A 27,077-nucleotide genomic window follows, 5' to 3' on the forward strand; every position below is an offset into this window, starting at 1 on the left:
ATTGACCTTATAATTTGGGAAAGTGAAATATACATGTTTCAGAGGTCAGCTGAAGTCCAACACACTCTGATAAAGGTTAATCGGCCTCCTAGGTATGCCTAACTCAGATAGAAAGCCTGCAACTGCAAACCTTATCCCCAAGAAAAATGAAAGAGGCCACATATTTTAACCTGATAAATCATGCCAAACATGATCAACTGAGGCACCAGGGAAATATCTTCCAAAGTCGGTCATTGTTGTCACCCCCCTCATCAGTGCATACTTGCTTGCTCTGACCATGGCCTCTCTCCTCCCATGGATTGAAACCTCGGGAATCAAAGATAGAATAAGTTTCATTGCAGAATCAACCAACAGGCCTGTAGGTTCTGCATGCAAGGATGACAGAGAGTTAAACAGTTCCCATTTTCCTTAAGCAATGTGAATTTCAGCATGGACATTAATACATATGCTTGAATGTCATATTAATAAATCAAACAAGAAACACTAAGTTTATTAGTTTAGAACTTCAAAGATAGTACCAAGCAAGGATTTATGAACTAGTGTCTACAGAAGATACCGGATTGTACCAGTAAGGTACTAGCTCCGGTATGTTCATTACAAATATAGACACAGGGTTTTCACCCTTTTTTTTTTTTTGCTGCCTGATACTTGAATGGATTAAAGTTCTGATGGGACGGGGAGAGTCCGAGCCATCCCATCCTGACCTTGTGACAACATCAAGTCTCTACCACCTCTTTCTTTATCCTTCTAGTATGCATTTAGACCTTCTCAAGGTCACGATAGGTCACAATCTCTCTAATATCCATCTTAAATGACTATAACATACATAACATACTAGTTGATCCTTGACCGTCATTGCTTGTAGAGCACAATAACTGAAATACCAAGGATCGAACCTGTATTACTCAAGGATGGGTTCAGTACATGCTGTACAAGGGACCTTACCAGAATAAAGGGTGTTGATAGGTATGCATAGATGCACCCTAGTTATCCTTGGTATGGCATACTTTGGCCTCCAAATTCTGGCTCTTAGATTTTTTATCATATTTTTATCTAAATACTACATTTTCCCAAGGAAAAAAGGGATGAACAGTTAACCACTGTAGTTATGGTTTTTGATTCATGGTGAAGTCCGAAATATGCATATTTATCACATAAATGACATATCATATACTATCTAAATTACATATAAAATATATGGATATTAAGATTAGCATTTGACAAAAAATATTAGACTACCAAAAAATCATAGATCAGTATAGGAAGGGCATGCCAACAACTAGAAGATCGATGTACACTAAAGAAGTCTAGAAGTAGCACTAATAAAGTGTGGTTAATAACGTGCTAGGATGGGTGGTACACAATAATTTATATATTCATATTTTTTTTTCAATTTTCTGAATTTTTAGATATACTCTATGGACAAGAAAGAAGTGCAAGTTCAATCCATGCCCGCCCATACATTATTTGAATAGGTGAATCAATTTATCTTCCTCTTTTGGTAATCTAATTCTTAATTTAAACATACAAATATTTTTAATTAATTAAATATAAAATTTTAGTTCAAAAATACACCAATTTCAAAATTATTGCATAATTATCTAACACTTCACTTATCATTTTAATATTTCTAAAAATAATTAATTCATAAATTACTCTGAAAATTCAAAAAATAATAAAAAAGTTTAATAGAAACAAAAATCACTATTTATCTGGTAGTGTTGTGGAATAAGCCATTCCCTACATCATATTCGAAAATCAACTTGAATAAGCACCATTTGCTCAAGTTTTCAAATTAGAAGGATATTTAGATCTAAGCATTGAGGTTAAACCAAAATTCCCGAAATCCTCATTTTTGAACCTAGATTCATGCTCTAAGGCATGAAGCCAAGCAACAAATCATATTTAAACCAAGTTTTGGCCCTGCATTTAGCAATTAAACTTGATTGTTGGCCATACTTTTGAAAAATAATTATAAAAAAATATGAAAAAAATTATATGCCTTAATCCTTTGATTATTCAAGCCCCAAATTGTTGATTCTAGTGGAGAAAGCTGGATGCCAAGCCTTCCCAACTTTCCTTCTCTCCCTCGCTACCTTTTCTAGCCAAAGGAGACGAGCAAGCAGAGAATCAAGCATGAAATGGGGGGTCCCATTCAGTACCACACAGTGTCACAAATGAACCAATCAATTTGGGAGCGAATGCGATGTGCCCCAAACCACTCGATCCTCAAGCAATTCGAGCAAGTTGATACAATTCACTCAATTTGGCCTTGAACTGGCTGTTGTTGTATTGAGATAGCCTCGGTATCGAGTGATAGATATCGAAATGCTTAGTTCCTTAATCCTTCTTGGTGCAACATGAATAGATCTGATGAAGACCAAGGATGGAAAGACAAATGGTATGAAGGATCTTTAGAAAATGTTAGTCCGCAAGCAGGATCCCGTATTGGCCCTTTAGCCGACTAAGGGAACAGATTCTTGGTAAATTTGTTGACGTGAGTATGACTTACTAAATGAAAGAATAATAATAAAAGAAAGTTTAAGAATAGCACATTCACTGATAGCAGAATGGACAGCTTCGAAGGCTTACAAGGATACCAGATTGAAAAGCATTGCCCCTTCCACGATGAAAGACATTAGGCCCTGACCGATAGGCTTAAGGGAAGGATTGGGCATTTCTGTTGTTTCAACAATAATAATTTAAAGCAGGGCTATTGAAAATTAATTGGAGATTCAAAAATTTTTTCTAGCGCCTAGTACATAAGCCAGATGTTAATATGCAATCAAATTGGAAATTTGATTTCATCTTTTGTGATGATTCTTCTATTTTTTATATGAAGCAATACTTAGCCCCCCAAATGTCCAAGAGTCTCTACTCTCTACCAAGGGTTTAAATCACCATAACAGGCCCCATCCCAGTTTGCTTCTAGGATAGTATAAATGCATAATACCAAGTTGGGAAGGTACAGTCTGGACATACTGAAATGACCAATAACAAAGAAGAAAAATAAAAAATTGTAACCCAGTCTATCTCCAACATCCTAGTATATCTCGAGTGTTAGGGTGCAACCAGGACAATTGGAACATACCAGGATGGTCGAGAAGCCCTAGTTCAAGAAAACTCATGTCATGCATATGTAAGGGCCCGGTCCATTACCGGCCCGCACTTGAATTGGGCTCACCAACCTATCCTGAGCTGGGCTCATGTGGCACGCACATGAGCTAGGAAAGAAAAGGACTCCTACCCAGAGTTCATCTCTAGGGGTGCAAATGGGTCGAGTCGGACCGGGTCATGAGTGACCCCGACCCAACCAAATTTCTTAGTCGGGTCCTAATTTTGGACCCAAACCCAACTCAATAGAAGATCGGGTCGGGTCGGTTCAGGTCCACAGCTACAATTTTTGATCCAACGGGTCATTCGGTTCAGGTTGGGTCCATATATAACCTGAACCTAACACAAAAAATTCGGATCCAGTTCGGGTCTGGGTCGGGTCCGGGTCTTGGCGAAAAATTCCATATTATCTGTAATGATAACAGCTATTATTGTAAAGGGGAAGTTTGGTAAAAGGGGAATGGAAGGGATAAGGAGAGTGATGCGATGGCAGTCAAGAAGACTGACTGACTGCCAAGAGATGAATGCAGCGTATCGCAAATGGGGTAAGTGAACCGGACAGCATGCTAGATACATAGCAGTCGCTAGCTGATGCATGTCCACGGTGTTTCCCTTAGAAATGGGGAAAACGTGGACCTTGAGGATGCCACCCAAGGCAAAAGGAAATATAAATTTGTAATTTAAATTTACAATATCCAATCTACTTAGATTTCCTTTTTATTTTTTAACAAGACAGTTGCAAGATTAAAATGGACAACTCGAAAGAGGAAGAAGAGTAACAATGAGTACTGTAGAAGGAGGAGAAGATCAACATTTTGTTCAAATAGAGCGCCAGGAGAAGAACAAAAACAATGCTTTGCAGAGCATGATAAACTTGTTAGGAAACCCCCTGTTGTTACTTTCTTTCCAAAACACTCCATGTGACTGCAATAATAAGTAGCATCCAAGATGGTCGCAGCATCACAATAGATCTATTTTCAGATGGCCAAATCCAAAGATCTTTAAGAAAGTATGCCCTTCTCCTTCTGAAGTTGCATCCAAGTTTGATGGAGTTTCAGATGGCAAAAGGGAAAGGGCATCAATACAGTTTAGTTCTCTGAGCATAAATGACAGCAAAAAACTTATTGATATTATTTTTTTTAGTAAACCGGAATCATTAAATCAATAGAGAGTAAATACATCCGTGAGCATTTGAAAATAAAATGTCCAATAATTTAGAAGGAATATCTTTCACAATCGTCCATGGAGTAGGTCCCATGTGATCAGCAAAATACTACAGTTGGTTGCAATATATGGTGGTGCAGATTATTCTTTTGTTTTAGAACTCATGTTGCATAGTTAAATAGATGCTCATTAGGAAATAATATGATGAAAATATGAAATACATATCAAGGGCACGAGATTAAATTCACTAGATTTTGCCTCTGCCAAGTAGCCAAAACTTGTGAAATAAGTTGGGGTTGTGACTATTTTCACCTACAAATTGGGATTATATTATGCATTTCTATCCCTGGTTTCATGCTACATTTTAAACTCATTTCTTGTTCAGGTAACTCTATCTGGAGACCCGGATGGAGAAATAATAAATTCCAAGTGGCCATCTCTTATGATCTTTCCCTACCTACCCACCATATTTGTGGAACTACTCTATTTCCATGTGCCAAAATCACATGCATTGGTAAAGCGTTGTCGGTAGAATCAACAATTGACCAAATGCGGACTGGACCGCTTGCTTTGGGCTTTTGGCTTCTGACTCTCTGAGCACGATTTCAATTTTCACAGGGGTACAAAGCTTGGATCAAGCCTTAACAGAACTTGTTTGTACCTCCACAGATTGCGGCTCGTGGGCCCAAATAATTTTACAAATTTAGGTCGGATCGGGTCAGGGTGGGTTGTAGGATTGAAAACCAAAAATTATCCAAATTTTAAATGAGTTGGGTCGAGTCGGATCAGGTCTGAATTCAGTAAATCCAGACCCGACCTGAAAATGAAACAGATCCAATTTTAGAACCCAACCCGGCCCCATGGGTCCTCCAAAATGGGTCGGTCGGGTCTAAACAGGTCGGGTTATGGGTCAACCCGACCCATTTGCAGCCTTATCCGTCTCCTTCCATGACTCCATCAGGTGGAGAAGTTTTTGGCCACGATTCCCCCTTCTAATCCTTTGATTTCAACTATAAAAGATACCCCCATGTCCCTCTCTAGCAACCCACCTCAAGGATCCTTGAATAGAGCTATAGAATTTCAAATTTTTCTGTGGATATTTTTTGGAAATTTCACAGCCAATCCGACCGGAAGAGCTCGCCAGAGGCAAGGTATGATAATCGAACTTCCACTCTTCCTTTTTCCCGATTTTGGGCCACCATCTTCTCCTAGAATCCGATCGGCAAATTGCCGAATTAATGGTGAATAGGGCCTCTGCTGTTTTTTAATTTCTTTTTGTTTTGTCAACCGCCGCCAGGCGTGGCTCCCACCATTGCCCCAAAGGGTTGCCGCCCACTGAGGGTCGCTATCCACTGGCGACTGCTGCCGCCTAAGGCAGCCTTCGTCCGTTTAGGAAGGAGAGAGAGAGAGCCTTCACAGTTCTCTCTTCTTCTCTTGTTTTTCTCTTTCCTCTCTCTAGTTCCTCTCTCCACTTGTTTCTCTCTTCTTTCTTCCTCTTTTCTCTCTCTATCTTGGTGTTTTCTCTCTCAAATTTGATTCGGAGAAATTTTGAATGGAAGGGACTCAGTAGATGGTCCTAGGTTACTACATGATGGTGAACCCTTTAGTGGACCAGTAGAGGGTTCTGGATTGTCGATTACCTTGGATAATTTTGATATCAAATTGGTTCCATAGGAGAGCAATCGTCTAAGCAAGAGGGCATTGGGCAGAATACTTTGCCCCTAAATTTGTAGACCGAGGAGTGGATCGATGTTCATTGTACCTGAGTCTGAGACCGGTAGAGGTAAGAATTTTCAGACATTAATCACCTATATATAGGGGCGGCCCAATACATTTGGAGGCCTAAGACGGATTCAGTGAATGAGGCCTTTTTTTTAATAATAAAAAATTTTAATAAGTATAAAATACTTAGAAAAAAGTTATGAAAATAGATAGCTATCAAGTATATTATTTCAACAAAAATGTATGTATGCAACAAAGATAGATAAAAAGTTTTTTCAGTTTAATATAATTTTTGAATGGAAGCACGGAGAAGTAGTTATGCTTAAGGAAGGGCCCATGAAACTGATTAAATAACTGAGATAATGCTTGGCAATATTGTTTACCATGTCAAGCAAGAGCAGAGTAGGAAAAGGTTATCCCATGGCACTTCATGGTCAAGGTAAAGGAAAGAATTTGTCCAGAAAGGAACCTCTCTATAAGAGAAAGTAGGGGCATTATGGAAAATTCACTCCATCTAATTAATAAAAGTCTCGTCCCACCATCTCCCCTTCAAGCGAGTACCCAAGCAGCCACTGCAACATCACAGCACAGCAGCCATTCAACCCCCCCTCCCTCCTTTTCTTTCTCTACCCTCCAAGAAGTCGATCTCGAATCCCCCTATCTTTCTTCCTGATGGCCCAGCTGGATCAGGAGTAATGTGAGGGAAGGAAAACCTAGACCAAAACCAAAAAAGAGAAGGGATGAAAGATAAGAGTGGCTTCAGACGTGTATCAAGCCAACCAAATCCCTCCTCTCTCTTTCTCTCCACCCAAAACAAAACTATTGTCCCCAACTTCCCAAATTGCCCCTCTGCAGGCCAAGAAACTCTTCACCTCCCTTCCATCAAGGGGGAAGACTCGTAGCCAGCTACTGTTCCCATTTTATATGGGGCCTTTGCTTCCTTTTGGCCAGCCTCCCGGAGGCCTTCCATTGGCCCGAGGCCTTAGGCGACCACCTCGGTCGCCTAGGGCTCGGGCCAACCCTGCCTATATATATAAGTTATTTTGTGCATCGATGATTTTGCATTTTGTGGTATATGATGACTTCTTATTATGTACTTATTTGTTAAGCATATGTGGTTCTTAATGAATTTATGTATTATATATTACTGATCCTGATTTATGTGGATATTATTACTTGGGTGTATCAAATTTTGTTAAAGAGCATGATCCTGAATTATATTTACATAATCAGCATGTAATTGAATTGTGGGTTGTAGTGCTCTGGATTAGCTACATTGTTGATACCCTATCACGGGCCGAAAACGTGGTACTGTTGATGCTCGCCACAGATCGGAAACATAGTTGTGATAGTCCAAAGTTGAGAACCTAAATATTATCGGACCTAATATATGCTAATTTGAAATATTTATTTGATGTGATTTATTGCATTAAAAGATATGTGTTTGCTATGCACGTTTTATGATCATGGTATTTTGTGGCATAAAATTTATATAAATAATAATTATTTGATAATTTTTTATTTATTATTATTATAAAGGTGTGGATGTGTGGAAATTCTTACTGGGTTGTAAAGCTCCCACCACTTCTTTTCTTTTTCTTTTTCTTTCAAAGTTGCAGGATGCTTAGTCTCAGATAGGTCAGCCTGGAGTTTGAACGATGGAGTCTTTAGTTTATTTTCTGATGCCAAACAAACAATTGAATATCATGTAATTGAATCAATTTTATTATTTGAAAATGGTGGTTTTATTTAGTTGGATTAATTGATCATTAACTGTTGATTTAAAATTATGAAATCATTGGAATTTATTTATCTCGGACCTTCCATGATCTTTAGGGCATCGCCCTAGGGTTCATGAGGCCGCATCACATGGCCGACCTAGGTGACGAGTCTGGGGCATAACAACAGGTTTCTCGGGTCCTGGTTTTTTGTCAAAACATTATGGTACCAACGGTATTATTTCATATTATCTCGTTCCAATGAGATTTCCTCAGTTTTTATATTTTGAATGGGCAGTTTGCTGGTTCCATTTAGTACTCCTTTTCCTATCTTGCTGATTGTAGTAGAAAGAGTGTAGGCTATTCTTCCCTTCTTTTCTCTTTTTTTTAAGGGAGGAAGGTGGTAGAGTGATGGAGCGTTAGGTTAATGATAGCATTTTCACTCCCATGAAAGAAAAATGAATTAAAAGTGCTCACAAAGTCAAAAAGCTGAGATAAGTCTCGTAACATTTCAAACCAAACTGACCTTTATTTAGCACATCTCTTCTTTCACCAATCACAAAGGTCTTGGAAATATTGATTCGGTTAGACTCCTTCAAGTCTAGGGCAAAGTTAGAAAGCTTTCTCTAGCAAGGTTCGTCGTCTCGGTACTAAACCCCGTACCAGTACCACACTAGCACCATATTGATGCGGTATGGTATAGAGTCTTTTCAGCGTACCGAGTGTCGATACACCTATACCGAGTACCGATACCGTATTGTCCGGTTCGGCCCGCTATGGCAAACCCTATTCCCTAGTTTGACAAGCTTAAACCATGTAACCAAGAATACAGATTTCTTCAGCATCCAATCAGCCTTCAAGGTTTTATGGCAAGTTCCTCTCTTGTCAAAATTAGCCTTGGCCAAGAAACTATAACAACTAATACCATTTACATTAGGTCAAGAGCTAGTGATAATATATTCTCCAGCTATGAATCATATTTTGATCCATGCTCTACTATAAGTGGGATAGAGCTTGTTGATGACAAAAATAAATAAGTTGCATCTATCATCATTCATCATATAGAACAGTTTTAATTGCCTTGGACTATGCTTCCATTACCAACAAACTCAAAATGCTTATTTTGTTCTCAAAGCATTAAGGCTACTGATGATGATTTAAAAGAAAAAGGCTCTACGAAAGGCACTCACAAAATGATGGAAGTCAACAAGGAAAAGGATTGGTTGGGTGTAAATGAGTTTAGCCATCAAAAAAGGTAAATGGTTTTGTAGATCAATATGTAGTTAGTAAAACAACTTGGACTCTCTAATAGCCAACAAACTAAGAGACTTACAATTTCCTTGAAAAAAAATTCAGTCATATCGCCTCCCTCTTGCTTCTATTGGAACACAAACTTCTTGCAATATATGAACTGTTGTGTTTTTGTAGATCTATGAAATACCAACCACTTCTGCACAAGGTGTATGAGTTGTATTTCTGTGAGTTTTGGCATATATGATTAGCAAAATATTATTTCATCCATTTTATGAAAGCTGTCAAAAGGCAGCTTTTTTTCAAAGAATATCTTGTAAGCAACACAGGTAAAGGCTTGTCAAATATGATGTTAAGGTACACATTTCTTTCCATAAGCTCAAGTTCTTTCTTGATTACAGAAGTCCTTTAGTCATTTGCCTCTTTTATTCATTTCAATAATCAAACTATTATATCCTAATACTTGATGCAAGTTTTAAGACTATTTACACATGGATCTGGCCTGTATGAGCAGTTTTGCATAAGTAACTAGACCTCATAAAAGTAAGCTCCACTTGTGTAGAAAATTAAGCTCATCATCATTTTGTTTACTGCAGGCTGACTTTTTGAAAACAGCAAATAGAGTCAAATTAGGTTGGTATAATGCCCTTGCAGGGGAGATCTATGTTTCACATATGTTCTGACTTCAATGTGAATGCAAGTGCACAGTGGGAGTTACTTAATATACAAAATGTGACAATTAGTGACATTCGATGATCACTCTAACTAGACAGATACTTCAATTCTATAAACTACAATTATATGTAATCTGTAAAAGTATATATTCCTTTCATTTTTTAATATACTGATAACGTAGGCAACAAGTTGTTGGCTGGATACCACAGTCTGAAAAGATAGCCGATGCATATCATAAAACCATTTAATACTAGATGAATTTTTAAAGTATTTGAAGACCTGAACTTCACCTCCATCATTAGTTTTCACAATGGTTCCACCAACTGGATTGTGAGTATCATTAGTGATTCCAGCAATCTTTAGAGCGAGTGAATTGGCCAGGCCCATATGACCATCCATGCGTGAAAGCCAAACCTGCATATTACAGGTAACCAATCAAGGCATGGTTACAGCAATTCCTTTAGCATAACCATAGATAATATATTAGAAAATGCATACAGGATTGTTAGGTGAAATATCATCTATCCAAGAAATGCAAGGAAAATCTCCACCCCAGAGATCATTATTCCATCCTCCACCTAAGACCCACTCACCAGGAACTTTATCTGTCATGAATAGGTTTAAGGAAGACAGAAAGCAAATCAGTCTAAAGAACATAATAATAAATTGAAGGCTTCCATAACATGCCAAGTGTGAGATAGAGAGTAGCAAATCCTATGCCTCTCAAATCATTTAGGATTAGTTGTTTATAATATTAAAAAGTGACCAGATCTTTAAAAAAAGCTTCAGATGTGCTATTTTGTTATCAAATAAAATGCTAAAAATTCCGCAACCGATAAGTCAAACTGGAATTATAAAAGTGAAGAGATTTGATAAGTACACCAATAAAACTAATTTGCATAAATAAAGTCATAGAGGTAAAGTGGGAATAGATCCAAGGATAATACATGAGAAGAGGAATAATAATATGGCCAAAAATTTGAAATAAATTGATAATACTTGAGAAACAACTTTGAATAAAAACTAGAAATTTAAACCACAGCTAGCAAATAGAAGCCTGGAAGATTTGGTACTTTCCAACTCAAACTAGAGTCAGCCAGCAAAATGGACTGGTAAACAGCGAAAAAAAGGGCTCTATACATTGTCCACATCCCCAAGTAAAATGCTTAAATTTGCTGTTGATGAGCAATCAATCAACAATTTGATAATTGGGATGAGCATGACCCTGTTAAAGTGAACCAGAGCGAATGCCCTCGCCATGGTTGCCACCAGCAATGATAGTCATCAAATGAGTATGACCAGAATCCACAGATATCCTGGTCAGAATATGAACATTGTTACACAGATCAGTCTGATAGGACTCAATGAGATGCAATGGAAGCACAGTTGGTCTAGCTGAGATTTCGAAATTCCTAGTAATTACCAACGTTAATATAGCATGCCTTGATGTGGAGTTACCACAGCGTGGCAGAGTCTTACTTGCCTTGCCAAGCTAATGCCTTACCGGCACGGCACTTGGATGGTGCTTTGGCATGCTGCCAGGCCCATGCATCTCAAGCACTAGCACAGAACAGCATGGCACAGTAAAGTATTATAGAAGTGCCAGGCTCACATGCCACCAACATAAAATACTTTGATCCTTGAAGTGTATGCAAGCTAACATAACCAACAAATCCAAGGGTGGGAAAGATTATACAACATAGCTTAAGTCTTTGGAATATATACTTAAGCATGCAAACAATGTTGTCAGCATCAAACGTTGAATTGTTTAAAATTCAAAACTTTAAAAAAAATATTATTCCTTTTACCCTTTGCAATTTCAATATGGTTTTTTCTTTTTTTGATACAAGAATAGGGGGTTTTTTTCCCTTGGATGGACACACCCTATCATGCTTGCACATCCATCCCCACCACAATTTACAGTTGTTTAATAGAGGTTGCAAAAGTTTTGAAGATCACTTGCACAAATTCATGAAAATGTCAGTCCTTATTATTCCCTTGTGCATTTGAATGATTCCTCGATCAAAGTTGGCATACTGCTGACAGCCGATAGGCCACTTTTGTGATAATATAAATAATTATTCATGAGGTAAAACCAATCACAAACTCAATAAAGCAGCATTGGAACTAACCTGTTCTAGATATTATAACAATTTACGAACTTTGGGTTACCCAACCAGTTGACAAATAATGATGTTGGACAAAAATGTGAAGAAGAATTGCATAGATTCAAACCTTTCACAGCTTCTTTGACCTTTTTGGCAAAGCTATCTTGGCTTTCGACACCTCGAAGTTCCACTTGCCCCATCTGATTAAGCAATTTGAGTCTAGGATAATTCAGTGATGTTATAGGAAAGGAGAGATGAAATATAGCAAAACAAGAAAAATAACTTAAAATAGTTTAGGATGTGCATCAAACAGCCATTTGCATTGACCATTAAAATTGATACAATAAAAGTTGTTTCTTCTGTGATAGTGCATAGATAGGAATGTGTCTATACCAAGATTTAATCTTTCAGCTGAAAACAAGATGAAATAAAATCAGATTCAGCCAAAACGGAAGTCCAAAACTTGATTTTATTCCATTTCAGCTCAATTTCAGGTCATATTGGTGGTCTCAGCTCAATCTGGAAGAAACTAACTATGGTTGCTATCAAGATCCGCCGAACCAGTACCGGTAGGCGTACCGGTGGCCTACCGGACCGGTTCGTACCAGTGTTGAATTAGTCTACTCCCCAGCGCGTGCGAGCACGGTTCCCAGTGCGCCCGTCCGGGGCGTAGTTCGCACAGGTACGCATTCGTACCGCTCGGTTCCGGCCCAAAAACCGTATCAGTCTGGACGGGCTGAACCAGCCGGTTCATCATACCATGGTTGCTATATTATTCATCATTCAGATGTGCATCATTTTGGAGCCATTTTCATCTATTTTGAGTTGAAAAGAAGTATTAATCATTGGAATGATTAATCTAGTATTTGCAAAGCATTTTTGTAAGACTAAATATAGCACTTCTGCAGCTTATGATAAATATTAGAAGCGTTTGAAAGCTTGATCCCAATAATTCAAGAAAAGGTCAATTTTTCTGGATTTAAGAGAGTATTTAGGATATTTGAGAGCTTCTGAGGAGAGAGGAAGAAACGGTCCATTGAGTAGATCAAGTTACCCTTGAGAGTGGATTCACAAGTTTTGAGCTTGAATTTGTGAGTTTTGAGATCATAACTTATTTGATGATAAATGGTGTGCCTCATTGTGATCTTGCTCTTTAAACTACTATAATTTTGTATTCTGGTACTTGGTAGGTACTTCAGATGATGATAATCATGATGTCATATTCATATGAAGCTTCAAAATTGTACATTCTATTATTGCAGATTAAGCCAGAGTAGACCATCCTCCTTTCAAGGGCCATTTATATATAATTTGAGAGACGATTTACAATTTATCCCATTCGTCCTTTATATAGTTTATCAAATAGTGGCTTTTATACCTCCAAATTCCATGGTCTGTCCAACCGACTCATCACATGCAAGCTTAAGCTTACAACAGCTGATCTGAATGAAACAACACATTTGCTTCTTTTTTTTTGATGATGATGATGCATATTTGCATATTTGATGAACATGCGATTGCACAAACAAATCGCCATTATGAATTTTTTGCAGGCCTCCTAATATGGATCCATGTCCAATAACTTAATTATAGAAGAAAAACTGATCAAGTTACAACAAACAACGTAAAAAATCACACTACCTGCAAACCACCATTTATAAAGTGCGCATGCGAATCGATAAACCCTGGAATCACAACCTTCCCATTAAGATTCAATTCCCGAGTTCCATAACCCACTAGGTCCTGCAGTCACGATGACCAAAGACTCCAATAATCGACACAAGCGGTTATGAACAAAGAAAGCAGTGCTTTAATAACAGAAAAGAGATCAAAAACTACCTTAACAGAGGAATAGTTTCCGACTCCGAGAATCCGGCCGTTCCGGATGGCCATGGCTTCGGCGAAGGGAAGGGAGTGGTCGCTGGTGTAGATAGTGGCGTTCATCACCACCAGATCCGCGGAAGTCCGGCGCCACTTCCATAGACTCCCTGCGATTCCAACCACGATTGCTTAGTTCTCGCTATCTTCTTCTTTTTTTGACCATTAGATTTTAAATAGACAGGGGTTTAGTGATTAATACGAGAGGGGCTTCGAGTGGGAAGGAGGAGGATAGCTAAAAGCGCGACGCCGGCGGCAGAGAGGAAGATGAGGAGATTTTTCCCCATCGCCGGCTACTCCTTGGTAGAGACCGCCCCCAGGCGAGCCACGGTATGAAGTGGCTCAAGATGGATGGCAACATCACGAGAGAGACGGCTTGAAGCCACAAGGATGGTAATTATGAGATTGGCTGTTGCAAGAGGGTTAGGCTGGATTGAAGATGGGCAAACTTCGAATCCAGCACATTCTTGAATCGTGTCGGAAAATTGAATCTAGGTCGAATCCATTTCCGTTTGGGTTGGATCCTGTCGGATTTACGATATGGTTTTGATCCAGAAGTCTTTCGGTTAAACTCAGGTAAAGCTATAAAAAGTGCATTTATAGTTGCTGCATAACAAGTAGATGACACGTCAACACCATCAACAACATATTTTCTGTTAAATGTGATAGACAACCACGTAAAGTTTGGAGTCAGCATAAATTGATAATCTAATTTTGGGAAAACGATATGTGAAAATATTGTATACAAATTTTGGATTCGTACGATCGGGATGCCTAGTGATTCATATCTGGACTATATTTAAAAAGTATCATGTTTTTTTTTTTTTTCCAATCTAAGCTTAACTCAGATAACTTGCGAATTCCTATCAGATTGTACCAAGTTATTTTTCAGATTGGCTTTAGACTAAGAGGTGGCACTAATTACAAAGCTAAGTGTTATATACGCTCATACGGGAATAGATATTTGTGTTGATGGTAATTTCTCGTCATCCTAGCATTACCATGACTTCATTTTTTTTGATCGGTAATTGAAGCACACCTAAATCTCTTTTTGAGTGAAAATATGATTTTTTTTTTTTTCTTAATAGACCGGCTCCCGCAGAGAAGTTCCTAAATTTAAGACTCATTTGGTTCGCAGAAAGAATTTTTCTTCATTGAAATATTTTTTCTTAGTATATGATATTTATGTTTGGTTAAGCATTGCTCTTCTGGAATAGTTGTATAAAATACCTACTATGCTTTTAATAAATTTGATATAGAGAAGCCTTACCCATGGATTTTAATGGCTTAAAGGCACTTTAAAAAAAAAAAAAAAACTAATTGGACAGTAGCTTTTCATATCCTCCGTAAATTTGTCTTTCTCATAAAATATGAAAATCTTATTCATATAAAAATACTACTATTTATCTCTCTCATTTAAAAACTCTAAGTAAGAGATATTTCTTTTTTTTTTTCGTTAACTACACTTTTCTTCCTTCTTTTTCCGTGAACCAAATGAGTCCTTAGATCCTGATCAAAGTCTTCATAAACATCATTTCTTATATGGTGTTTGACTTGATGTTCCTCTAATCGCAAATATATTTCATCAAGAAGTTCTGGTTGAAGAATTTAATCAACAACAATAAAATGTTTATTAGCATTACATGATGGTATTTTCTAATCTTGATGCAGACTAGCCAAATAGATTGGCAAGAAGGGAACTCAAGAGTTACAGAAACAAAGGGAACCACAAACAATCCAGGTAAGACAGGTGGGCACGTCCAACATCAAGTTGACCCGCCTAGCACATCCACATGTAGCAGTGAAACCTAATTTTGTAGGGTCGAGTGGGAAAAATTTGCAATGGAAATACCATCCGAGCAATCCTACCAGACACTTTATAGGGCAAACACTACATAACAACAAACCTGTCAATCTCTTTCATCAATATAACGTTAAATAAATTCACAAATATATATATATACATATCAAACTTCCAAGGATTGGAAGATTGGGTCGGTTTAGTCCTGGCCTTGAGTCCTGAGGCTACCCAACCCACGGCCGTGAGAATGAATATTTCGCATTGATATCAGACACACTTTATAGGGCAAACACTATATAACAACAAACATATCAATCTCTTTCATCAATATAACGTTAAATGGGTTCACAAATATATATATATATATATATATATATATATATATATATAGGATTAATTGATATCAGACCCACTTCATAGGGCAAACACTAGATAACAACAAACATGTCAATCTCTTTCAAAAATATAAAGTTAAATGAATTCACAAAATAGTTGATATCATGCTGATGAAAAATACATATCGTATTAGTTGTTCCTTGGGATTTGTCACAAAATAGTCTACCGAGCTTTTTCCTACGTGCCTACACTGTTTTGGTGTCAGGAAACACGATTATTGCTTCAGCGATTTAACTTGAAATACAAAACCATTCTGAGGATTGCAGGAGGAAAAGCATATATGCTTCACCTTCGTCATAGAATAATGAAGATGGCTTAATTTTCTCCCCATCTTAGAAATCAGAAAGGCCAACTCAAATCTATTTCAAAATTCCATGAACATACTCTAGTCTAGATTAGGTAGCTCCCTCGAGAGAAGATTTTCTTTTTTTTGTTACATATCCCATACTCTTCTCTTTTTTTTTCTCAAAGGGACTTGCATTTTCCTTGCTCATGTTACAGTATTCCCAACAGCAAAATATCGTAGTAGATAGTTATGATGGATAGCCAAGTTCACATAATTATTTCCAACTTCAGAAACTGAAAATTCATGAAGATCTCATTTTCCTGATACATCTCCCTTCTTCCTCACTATTTTTTTTCTGCAAATTAATATAATATAGCTATGATCAGAAACTTGATGTCAGAGAGGAGATGATATCCTGTACACATGATCTGAACATGGAATTACTTGGCGGCATGAGCATGACTGCTTCCTCAAACTTGGACACCAATTCTTTGGGCAACCTGCACAAAAAACCCCATGAATAAGATTCCATAGTGTCATTGCGTGAAACCAACTTGCCATGAGATTAACCAGGAAGGCATTTTGTTCCTTTTTTTTTTGGTTAAGAAAGATGTTGTTGAAGCACCACCATTTCAATAAGAATATAGAGTAGCGCTAATATACTCGCAAAAAGATATCAGCCCCTGTTAGGTCAGTCCTAACCAAACGAGAGGGACCTGGCACTGATGATTCAAGATATTGGATATAGTCTATTATCTCTAAACTATTTACTACCAAAAGATCATGTCATTTGAGGATCCCTAAGCTATGCATCAAGTAGTCAAAAGTATGCATTGTTTTGTTTAGTTAAATTGTCCAGTTTTAACCATTTGATGCATAGGAGGCTAGGAGTCTCCAATTCTGACAGTAAGCATCTTAGCGACAGTAGATCATATCTAATAGCTCAAATAATCGGTGCCGGAGACCCCATCATCAAGTCAAAACTAATCTAACGGGACTAATATCATTTTGCAAGTGTATTAGCATTACTCAAGAATATACAATGATCGCAAGAAGAGAAAAGAAAGAGGAAAGAAAAGGAGAAGAAACAAGGCCGGCACCACCGAGCTGCTCAAAGATCGGACCACACCAAAACAGGCCAGATATAAGAAGCCTGAGAACATCCAGCCTGAGAGCTCATGAATATTTCTCTAAATTCCCACAAACATGACATGCAACCCTAAGAGTAAAAGAAATCACAGAGGAAACAACAGGGTTCCAAAACAGAAAACCAAGGCAGTCTCCTATAAGGTATTTAAGTTGATTAAGGACTTAGAAATCATGTGAAACATCTCCAGGAAAGCCTGCAACATGAATTTAGCCATGGCAGAAACTTGTAAAGAGTCTTGGAATTATCATAGTCAAGATCAATGGTGGCCTTTTGAATGATATCCACATTATATCATAATAGTTGTATCCAGACGCAATATTTTCTGAGTACCTTCATCATATCATTGATGATATCTAAGGATTTAGGTCATGAATTGACAACTGAGAGTACGTAAGATACCTCCTTGAAAGAGTGGACATCGCTGCCCCAAAGCCATGCATCACAACCTGCATCCCTAGCTCCCCATATATCATTCCTGCGATCATCACCGACATGCACTGCTTCCTCAGGTTTTACTCCCAACAACTCACACGCCTTCAAAAATATTGTCGGGTTGGGCTTTTCAGCTGCTACCTGTTACAAAGCATTCCTAAGATCTTAGAGAAAGTCTGGAAACAAGATCAATACCAATAAATTAGTAAGTTTGCAGTGACAAGGACAAACATTTAATAGTGGATCAAATGAAAAAGGAACACTAAAAAGAGCATATTATGCCAGTTTATTTGTGTGAAATACAAGATAATATAAACATGGATTCACCAACCTAAAGTCTATAAAGCATCTTAATACAAATTAACAAATGCAAAAATTTTGAGGGGTGGTTTCATAACTCAAGTTGCAACTCTGTATGTCAAAATAACATTATAGGTGACTACTGACCATACACACCGCATACCTATTCATAGGAAGGGGAAAAAGGAGAAACAGAAAAGGCCACTTACCTCAGCTGACACCGCAACTGCATCAAACCAGTGATCACATTTTAGCGCTTGCAGCAGAGGCCGTAAGCGGGTGTCAAAATTCGAGACTATAGCTGTTTTCACTCCAGCCTTTCTCAAAGCTTGAAAAACTTTTTCTGCATCAGGATCACAAAGATGCCAAGCCTAGAAAACAAAATAATAACTGTAAGACTTGACTTAACAGCAAACTTGGAAACTACAATGACATTCCCACATAAGATTCAGCCCACCTTTTCTGTTGAATAGTATTGATACAGCTCTTCGAAGTATTGTAAATCTGAACACCCTGTAGAAGAAGTAACTATGAATTGCCAAAAGGGCCTCCCATCAGCCACATACCTGGGATTAGCGCACACACACAGGAATGAATCAAAATCTTAATGAGGCAGTATAATAAACTGGACAAACACGCATATTTAAGGAATTGATGAAGTACAAACAATGCATGATTGTATAAATTATATGAATGCTGAATCTTACATTTGAACCTAGACAAAGAAAAGTAGGAATGATGTGGCATTGGTGCTATCCTATAATCACAAAGCAGCCATAACCAATAAAAGTTTGGTTCCATATCAGACTCGCATTATTGAAAGGGAATTCCATTACGCTGTTGATTATGGTAAACATTATCCATGCTCTCTCATTCCCTAATCGCTATCAAATGCATGCTTCTAAAATAGGCATAATATCTGTCCTATTTTTCCAAATCCAGATTTGCAAATAAGTATTTAAAAGTTCATACGAGAATGTTTTCAAACAGGATCAGAGGGTAGCTTGGTAACCAGACAGAGATTTCCTTTGAGCATCAATTGAAGATCCTCCACAAAGTGGGGGGAAAGAAAATATCAGTAAATGACATATAACATGCATGAACATTAAGATTCAAGTTAAAACTATCTTGTGGAAATAACTATAAAGTACTCAGACAAAGCAACACCTATCCAAAGTTTTTCTTCCCTGCTCACTACAGAGCATTACGTATACAAGTGACATAGGTTTTAAGTGTCCCCAAGTGTCTGACATCATAACCTCCAAAAAATCTTGACACAGGACACTTGTATCAAGACATTTCCATATAATACAATTTATAAAAGCAAGAAAAATAAATATGTAAAAGATGATAACAACTAGATTTCGTTGACTGGTAAATAGCACTCAGATAAAAAATTTGCATCCATTAACACTAAAAGAAAAGGAAAAAATAGGAATGACACTTCACCAGTAGAATCTGAAGACTTCCGACAAATAGTTTGATACTGATGTAGTTGAGAATTCAAGTGTCATGAATTGCAATGAGGTATCCTTGACAGGACACACCAAAACACAATGCCAAGTGCTGACAATTCTAGCTGACTTAAGCACAACATTCAAGTTTTCGAGTATCACACAGTGTCTTGTTGTATCATGTCATGTCTAGGAGTGTCCGTATTCTAACTCCCAGAAACTGAAGTGTCCTGGTAACATGGCTTGACTACATAGTGAAGCTAGGTAGCTAACCCAAACATGTCGTTTATCATATCAATAAGTACCAAATCTTTCAGTTGCATAATTTATATCTTGTATGTCACATCTACAGGTATAGTTAAATTTGTACCTAATTTAAGAGCGATATTAAACATTTGTCTTCTTTTGATTCCTATATTAAAAATTTCCCTATATTCCTTTCTTAGTTGAACCAATCCATAGCCTTCATATTCTGAAATATGTTGATAATTTAAGCCACTTCAACCCACATTGCCCATTGACAGACTAAAAATAGATGATGCAAATCTTACGAACTTTGAGATCCTCTAAGGTAAGCACTTAACTATTTTCAACATCATAGAATCTCTATATGAAAAAGAGAAAAGAAAAAAAATTGATTTCTTCCTCACATAAATCACTATGTTTGTCAATTCAAACATTCTAAACTAATAAAAAAGCATGCCAGGGAATTAAGGTTTCAATCTCATTCAACTGCTATTAAATTGAGGCAAGTGAAAACATCAGTTAACATCAAGGAGATAATTAGGCATCTATTGCATGCAGATTGAAGGACCAATTTGTCTTAGTAAAGCAAGCCTGCCACTTGGTCCTGCTACAAAAATTATGGAGGAAAATTATAAATTACACTGTACAGATACCACCCATTTCTACAATAACAACAAAAATGATGAATAACAACTTCTTACTTGACTGAGGAAAAAAAAAGTGACAATCAAAGTCACATATTTAGTTTTTAAAATCCGATCAATTCTGTCTTCCTACACATCAATTATAGAACATAAATCATGATAGCAAAAGAGTAGGGGAAAGAAATAAATGCTTTTGGTAATCAGACCTCAACCGAGATCTGCCCCATGGCTGCTCATAGGCCCAACGGTACCGACTCAATATCTCATCTTCTGAGTACTGGACGCCATATTTCTCACCAAGATTCCTGTAAATCTAAAGCCACCAAAAGATTACATAGCACTAGAACAAAAGCAATCCTAAAAACAAATGCACCTGCCTGGTCTGTTACTAATTCTAGTATCGAACACATAACACAGGGAAAAAAAAACAATGCAACTAAAAATTTCTTTTTTAAAAAAAAAAACTTTAAGAACCACATCCGATCGCCAAAATAACAAAACAACTTACGACCCTAAAAAGCCCACCTTGGAGCTTAAATGATGATGAATGAGTTGTTTCAAAGGGAAAAAAAGAGTCGGAGAAAACCTGAGCCATCGGTTGAGAGGGGACGACGAGGGTGCCGACGGCGTCCACGAGGACGGCCTTGTGCGTGATCTCTCCATACAAGGCCCTTCTATACTCCAGATACTCCCTCGCTCCCACGAAATCCCAGCCACCACCGCCTCCCGGCAGCGGCCGCAACCCCTCCGCCACCTCCACCTCGGCCGCGGCCGATTCGGTGGAGTACTCCTGGTGGCGCTGCCCGTTCTTGTAGCCAGAGGTGCCATATTTTCCGCACAAATGGTAATAGGATGAGAGAACAGGTCCGGATCTCAGCCTCGTCCAGAGGCCGACGGCCGCCATTAGCGAATTCCTGGTTAGAGCCCTAGTCATGGTCCCTCTCGCCGCAGCCGCCGCCGCCTGGGCCTTGTCGTCCGGTGGTCTCGGCCGCTCCGCCGTTCCTCCTCTCTGTCATCAGAAAGGAGGAGTATTCCGTTTTCCGATTTGTTTTTGCTTCGCCGGCAGGTTTGAGAGCGGAGGCGTCGCGTTTGGCCGCGTGCGTGTTGTCGCCAAGGAAGTTGGCTGCTGTCAGTTTATATATATTGTAGATATAGTCTACAAGGCAGCCGAGGAGATGTTACGGAAATGCCATAGCTTGGATTAATGGAGAAAACTTTTCTTTTGGGGGAGGAAAGATCGCCACGGACCAAGAATTAAGTTTCACTTCTTTTTTTTCTTCTCCTCCTCCTTTTCTTTTCACCCACACAAAGATATCACATGCTTCTTTTATTTAAATTCTAACGTCCTTGTCAAGATTCCAAACTCAATCAAATCTAGTCACATTAACTATATACTTAGGATGTATATTAAGTCGCGCACATATTTATTATGTATTTGGTAGGCTTATCTAATTTTTCTTTTTTTTTTTTTTGATTGGAAGGCTTATCCAATTTTTCATAGAGTAATAAAGTGAAACTTTCTTTGACCGGTATATAGATATCTTGTAAATTGATCCAAAATTAAACACTAACTATTTTGCTAAAATTACAAAATTCTCTTCTTCCATGCACTCGTACCATTACTTTCCAACTAAAAAGCAAGTTTATTGGGAATTAAAACTTTCACTTTAATTTTCTAAGTTTCCTTATTCTAAGAATTTCTAAGTTAACTTTAAAATATAGTGTCATCATCAAAAACAACACTATTTTCATTACATACAAATATTTATTATATGCACATAAATAGAGTTTTAAAAAAAGGCAAGTCAGTCTATTTTGGATATGGAGCACTTTATTAACAACAATCCTTTGTGAAATCTAATTCAAAACCCTTCTCTCAAAAGAGAAATCTGATTCAAAATAACATTCTTTTCTTTGCAACAGGACTTGGATTATGTAATGGAAGTGCATATGTTTCAGTTTTTTTACATGTAGAAAAGTTGACCAATATTATCCCTGAAAGGAGCTTCTTCTTATGATCATTTCCTGCTCTCTTTTCTTTGTGCATTCTTCCTCTGCCTATTTTGTAAATATTTATTTTTTGATAATATTTAGATTAGTAAGGATTGGCCCTTTGTCTCTTTTTTTTTTCTTAAAAAAAAATATATTATTCTTGAAGGGCTTGGTCTAGTAGCCAAAGTAATTACTATCCTTCTCCATTATGATGACATTATAAATCTGCAAATAGCCAATAAATATATGCTTGAAATTGATTATATAATTTATAAACTTAAAACTTTTTATATGTCGCATCATCCAAAATTTTATTAAAGATGTAGTTCAGTTTCCTCTGTGACTGAGTTTTGCTTGACTTTTACCTGGCTAAACTAAATGTTTTTGGCCTTTGATTCAAAACTTGATCCGTCTTATTTACTTTTCACGGCAGAGTACCATTTTTATGTGTCAACTTCATATTATGTTTAAATTCTAAGGATGGGGTTAATATTTTAAATTAATTATATTGAGTTTAATCAAGTAGGGTCTAATACTATTAGTGTTGAGGAATGTCCCATATTGGATGGTTAAGAACTCCAACGAAGCTTTTATACCAATGGGCGCATTCACTGACTAGCTTAAACTTTTAGGTTGGATTTTAACATGATATTAGAAACTTACACACAAAAGAGGATATTGAAAAATAGTCATGCTTATATACTTATAGGCTCATCCACTTACTAGCTTAAGCTTTGGATTTTAAAAATTAGATCCATATTAAGTTTAAGTAAGTGGGCTTTAAGTAATGACCGAATTAGATATAAGTCCCTATTATCCATGTGCACACATCAAAGTACAAACAATACCTTCTTCCGTGAATCATGAATCATGGCTTAAAGGGAATGGTTTGCTCTCCAGCATGTTTTTGTGATAGAAATTGACACCTAAACACCTATATGCATGAATATCTCACAAGCAATTGGTTGGATTCTTTTGGTATGGGAAAAAAAAATGGAAGAAGCCTCACATAGACCTAAACTAGCATCTCAAAGAAAACGCTGGACATTGTCCACCGAATCACCACTCGTTTTACTAGCCCTAAGCAGAAATTAGTCTCTGAATGATTTATGGCGCATACAGCACACCAATTCCCAACTATCACATGGAACCCATGAACGGTAAATCCATGCATAATATATAGCAGTATAACCATACTATAAAAAAATTTGCCTTTTCCGACGCTTTCTAAAGCCTATACCGACGTTTATAAATGTCGGTTAATTTTCCGCCAATGTTTTCTAAAGCGTCGCAAAAGTGTCGAATAGGTGATAGTGGAAAAAAAATTTACCGACGCTTTTGAAAAACGTGGCGAAAAGATCGGTTTTTCGCAACGCTTTCTAGGGATACTTAAAAGTGTCGCTAAAAACCGGCATTTATAATCCTTAAATTGATATTTTTTATAATGACGCTTTAAAGCATCGTTATATATTTTTTAAAAAAATATTTGTTTGGAAATGTAAACATATTTTCTGCTGGATAATAATTTAATTTTTTGTAATTTAGAAAACTCGTTTTAGAACTCTAATTCTCAACTAGACTTGGGCATCGGGCCGGGCCGGCCCGGCCCAGGCCCACCGGGCCAGGGGTCTAAACGGGCCGTGCCTGGCCCGGCCCGCTTCGTTAGCGGGCCGTGCCAGGCACGGCCCGCTCAGCAGAAAACCGAAGCCCGGCCCGGCCCCAGGCCCGTCGATTGGCGGGCCGGGCCCGGCACGACACGAGACGGGCCGTGCCTGGCACGGCCCGTCTGGAGAGGGGGGGAGAAAATAGTCGTTTCCAACGGCTATTTTGGGATTTTTCCAAAAATGCCCCTCCCAACAGTCCAAAAACAGCTAAATTGAGGGGTATTTTGGGCTAAATTGAGGGGTATTTTGGGTATTTTAATAGAGACAGGCACGGCCCGGGCCCGGTTCAGGCCCATAAGGGCCTGAACCGGGCCTGGCTCGCGGGCCGTGCCCGGCCCAGGCCCGTATGGGCCGTGCCGGGCTGGCCCGCGGGCCGTGCCGTGCTTGGCCCGCGGGCCAAGAAGCAGGCCGTGCCAGCCCAGGCCCTAATGGGCCGTGCCGGGCTCGGCCCGCGGGCCAGAAAACCGTGACCCCGCACGACCCCCTTGAATGGGCCGTGCCAGGCATGGCCCGGTACTGTAGCAAGCGAGCCGTGCCAGGCACGACCCGCTTCGTGCCGGGCCGTGCCGGGCCATGGGCGGCCCGGCCCAGTGCCCAAGTCTATTCTCAATCCTTCATCGGACAAATTTTAGTGTACAAAATGGCTTCGCCTAACTTTTTATAAGCGTACGAAGAAAAAAAAAAAAAAAAAGGCTCATGCACTCCAAAGAAAAGCATCATACGTATGGGAAGAAATTATTTTCTACCTACATGATGTGTAACATACGATCATGCATGCTGCCAATTATAATTATTTATTTTATAATTCAAAAAAAGGAGCACCAGTCTGCATCATATAACCATGCACACTGCGAATTATAACTATTCGTTTTGTGGAGGCCATGGAGATTAGCGTTTTGATATATAAAAAAAAAAAAATTAAAAAATAAGCATTCATGATTGCAGTCGTGCGTATGGTGCAGAATATAACTTCACGTGCACGAGGGGCCCATATTTGACTACTGAGTGCTGATAGCTTTCTTCGCGAGAACTTCCAAAGGAGGGGAGACCATACGTTTTTCGAGTATATGTACCCTCGTAAAAGCATGGTGACGATTATTTTACCAATTTAAGGAAGCCAAAAAGGGAAAAAGCTAAAAAAAAATTATGTTAACTATCCTGCCACGTAGTGGCCACGCAGCCATGGTTCCACCTCACGCGTCACACGTACGTTCCTGGTGGGCCCCTTCAATTTTCCGTCCACACGTGTTGGTGGCTGGCAGCGAAACGGAGTCAGGCGTCAGGAAGCCGTGGATGAGAGCGTGTGAGAGGTCGGTCCGTCGGGAGAAGGCGCCGGCCTCGAAGATGGAATAAAGCTGGGTCCAACCTATCGGTTTTTTTTTTTTTTTCCCCTTCTTATCCACATGTCACATATTTCTAAACCGAAAGCCACAGCTGGGATGTTACCTTGGAGTCCGACTCTCGTTAATTATGATAGGCGGCACAGCATCAGCCAAGAGATGTTTGAGTGTGATTTCAAATGCTGCCCCTTGATGTGAACACAGCAAACCATTCGGATAACTATTGTGGATTTCTTCTTAAATTTTTTGTGTTTTCTGAAAAATAGAGCAGCTCAAGATAAATAATTCTGAAGCTGAACGATTCAAGATTAAAACTAAAAACCTCCTCCAAAGAAGAAGAGGCAGGAGTACCATCAGAATAGGAAGAAATTAAGACCGTAAATGAGTTTGATTAGCCAGCGACCAGATCCGACCTGCTTAGATCTGATCCGACCCATTTTAAAAGACCCGTGAGGTCGGGTCGGATCCTAAAATTGAACTAGTTCTATTTTTTAGGTCGAATTTGGATTTACTGAATTCAGACTTGATCCGATCCAATCCGATCTATTTGAAATTTAAGTAATTTTGGATTTTTAATTATACAATCCGACCCAATTCGAATCTCTAAAATTATTTAGACCCATAGACTGCAGCCCGCAGCGGAGCAAACAAGTTCTGGAGCCATGGATGGGTTTACCCGAACCAAACCGGACCTAGACCGAAACATGATCGAAATTTTTTAGATTAGATCAGGATTATACATGAACCCGATCCGACCCGAATAACCCGTTGGATCAAAATTGTAGCGGTAGATCCGACCCGACCCGTTCCGATCTTTTATTGAATTGGGTCTAGGTCCAAAATTCGAACTCGAATAAAAAACTGTATTGGGTCAGGATCACTCATGGTCCGACCCGACTCGAACTATCTACACCCCTATTAGGCAGCAATTGTAAAATTTCTGACTATGTTTGCTTGACTTGGCTTGATAGATTCGTAGAAATAGAAGAAATTATAAAATCTATAAATTTAGTATGCTTGGACTCATCATCAAGATTTTACAGCTCAGACTAACCAAATCCATATGGCTTGGTTTGGTAGTTCTATTTTATAGGCTAAAGTGAGATAAGATAATGATCAAAATTTTCTTTTTTCCTTCTCATGTAAAGGAAAAAGAGATTCTGATTCTGATGGTCCAATACAGTGATAGCCGCATATTACAAATTGAGACAATTTCTTCTTCTATTTTAATATATATATTTTTTAATTTTCTTCTTCTCCACTCTTTATATACTGTCCACATATTATATCGCAGATGCTAAATACTACCGGTAAACAAGAACTCTAATTCTTGGTTTTTTAATTTTTTTTTTTTCTCCCAGTCAGGTTGTCACTTTTATTTACTAACCTTTTTATTGACATAAACATACATCTTGTTACATATACTGAAGCAGCACAATAGCTGGCCAATAGCAATCAGGTCAGGCAATTTAGTAGGAACATTCCTCAAATAGCATGCCATGCACAGTGACCTCGTAAGCGTGTGACTCCTCTGGATCGTACATTATCTACTTTGAGATTTGTACAGATAGATAGAAAATAGAGATTAGGGTTTATTTTGAGATTTGTGCAACATGCGATGCAATAGTTGATGTCAAAAAAAGAAGATTAATCATTCTTTCCTGCAAAAGTTACGACTCGAACCCAAGAATGTTTTGCAGCCATGAGACCTAATAATAGATGTTTCAACCTGTTGCTGGAAA

At 38.3% G+C, this 27,077-nt stretch overlaps 2 protein-coding genes across 4 annotated transcripts in view; both read right to left on the minus strand.

Annotated features, from left to right (window-relative positions):
* The window catches only part of LAF3 (Amidohydrolase family), a 54,985-nt gene extending 40,914 nt beyond the window's left edge, over positions 1-14,071 (minus strand). The window contains exons 1-7 of one of the 3 annotated variants that reach the window (XM_008783787.5): positions 13,833-14,071; positions 13,592-13,740; positions 13,394-13,495; positions 11,880-11,952; positions 10,143-10,249; positions 9,935-10,058; positions 171-365 (exon numbers count right to left, since the gene is read on the minus strand). In XM_008783787.5, the coding sequence (XP_008782009.2) occupies positions 171-365; positions 9,935-10,058; positions 10,143-10,249; positions 11,880-11,952; positions 13,394-13,495; positions 13,592-13,740; positions 13,833-13,917 (835 nt within the window). In that variant the 5' untranslated portion in view covers positions 13,918-14,071. Of the gene's footprint in view, positions 1-170; positions 366-9,934; positions 10,059-10,142; positions 10,250-11,879; positions 11,972-13,393; positions 13,496-13,591; positions 13,741-13,832 lie in introns of all 3 variants that reach the window. The other 2 variants (XM_088713540.2, XM_088713539.2) reach the window with 2 other exon arrangements.
* A 2,257-nt stretch (positions 14,072-16,328) lies between these two features.
* LOC103701642 (Haloacid dehalogenase-like hydrolase (HAD) superfamily protein) lies at positions 16,329-21,644 on the minus strand. Its single transcript, XM_088713541.2, has 6 exons — positions 20,926-21,644; positions 20,546-20,652; positions 18,453-18,561; positions 18,205-18,366; positions 17,663-17,836; positions 16,329-16,613 (listed from the first exon to the last, which is right to left on the minus strand). Exons 1-6 carry the CDS (start codon positions 21,271-21,273, stop codon positions 16,584-16,586), a joined length of 930 nt encoding a protein of 309 aa, XP_088569667.2. The 5' UTR covers positions 21,274-21,644; the 3' UTR covers positions 16,329-16,583.
* Positions 21,645-27,077: the final 5,433 nt, after the last annotated feature.

This window comes from Phoenix dactylifera, chromosome 17, assembly GCF_051530095.1.
Source record: "Phoenix dactylifera cultivar Ajwa chromosome 17, Ajwa_hap1_PhDact_Kaust_v1.1, whole genome shotgun sequence".
NCBI lineage: Eukaryota > Viridiplantae > Streptophyta > Magnoliopsida > Arecales > Arecaceae > Phoenix > Phoenix dactylifera.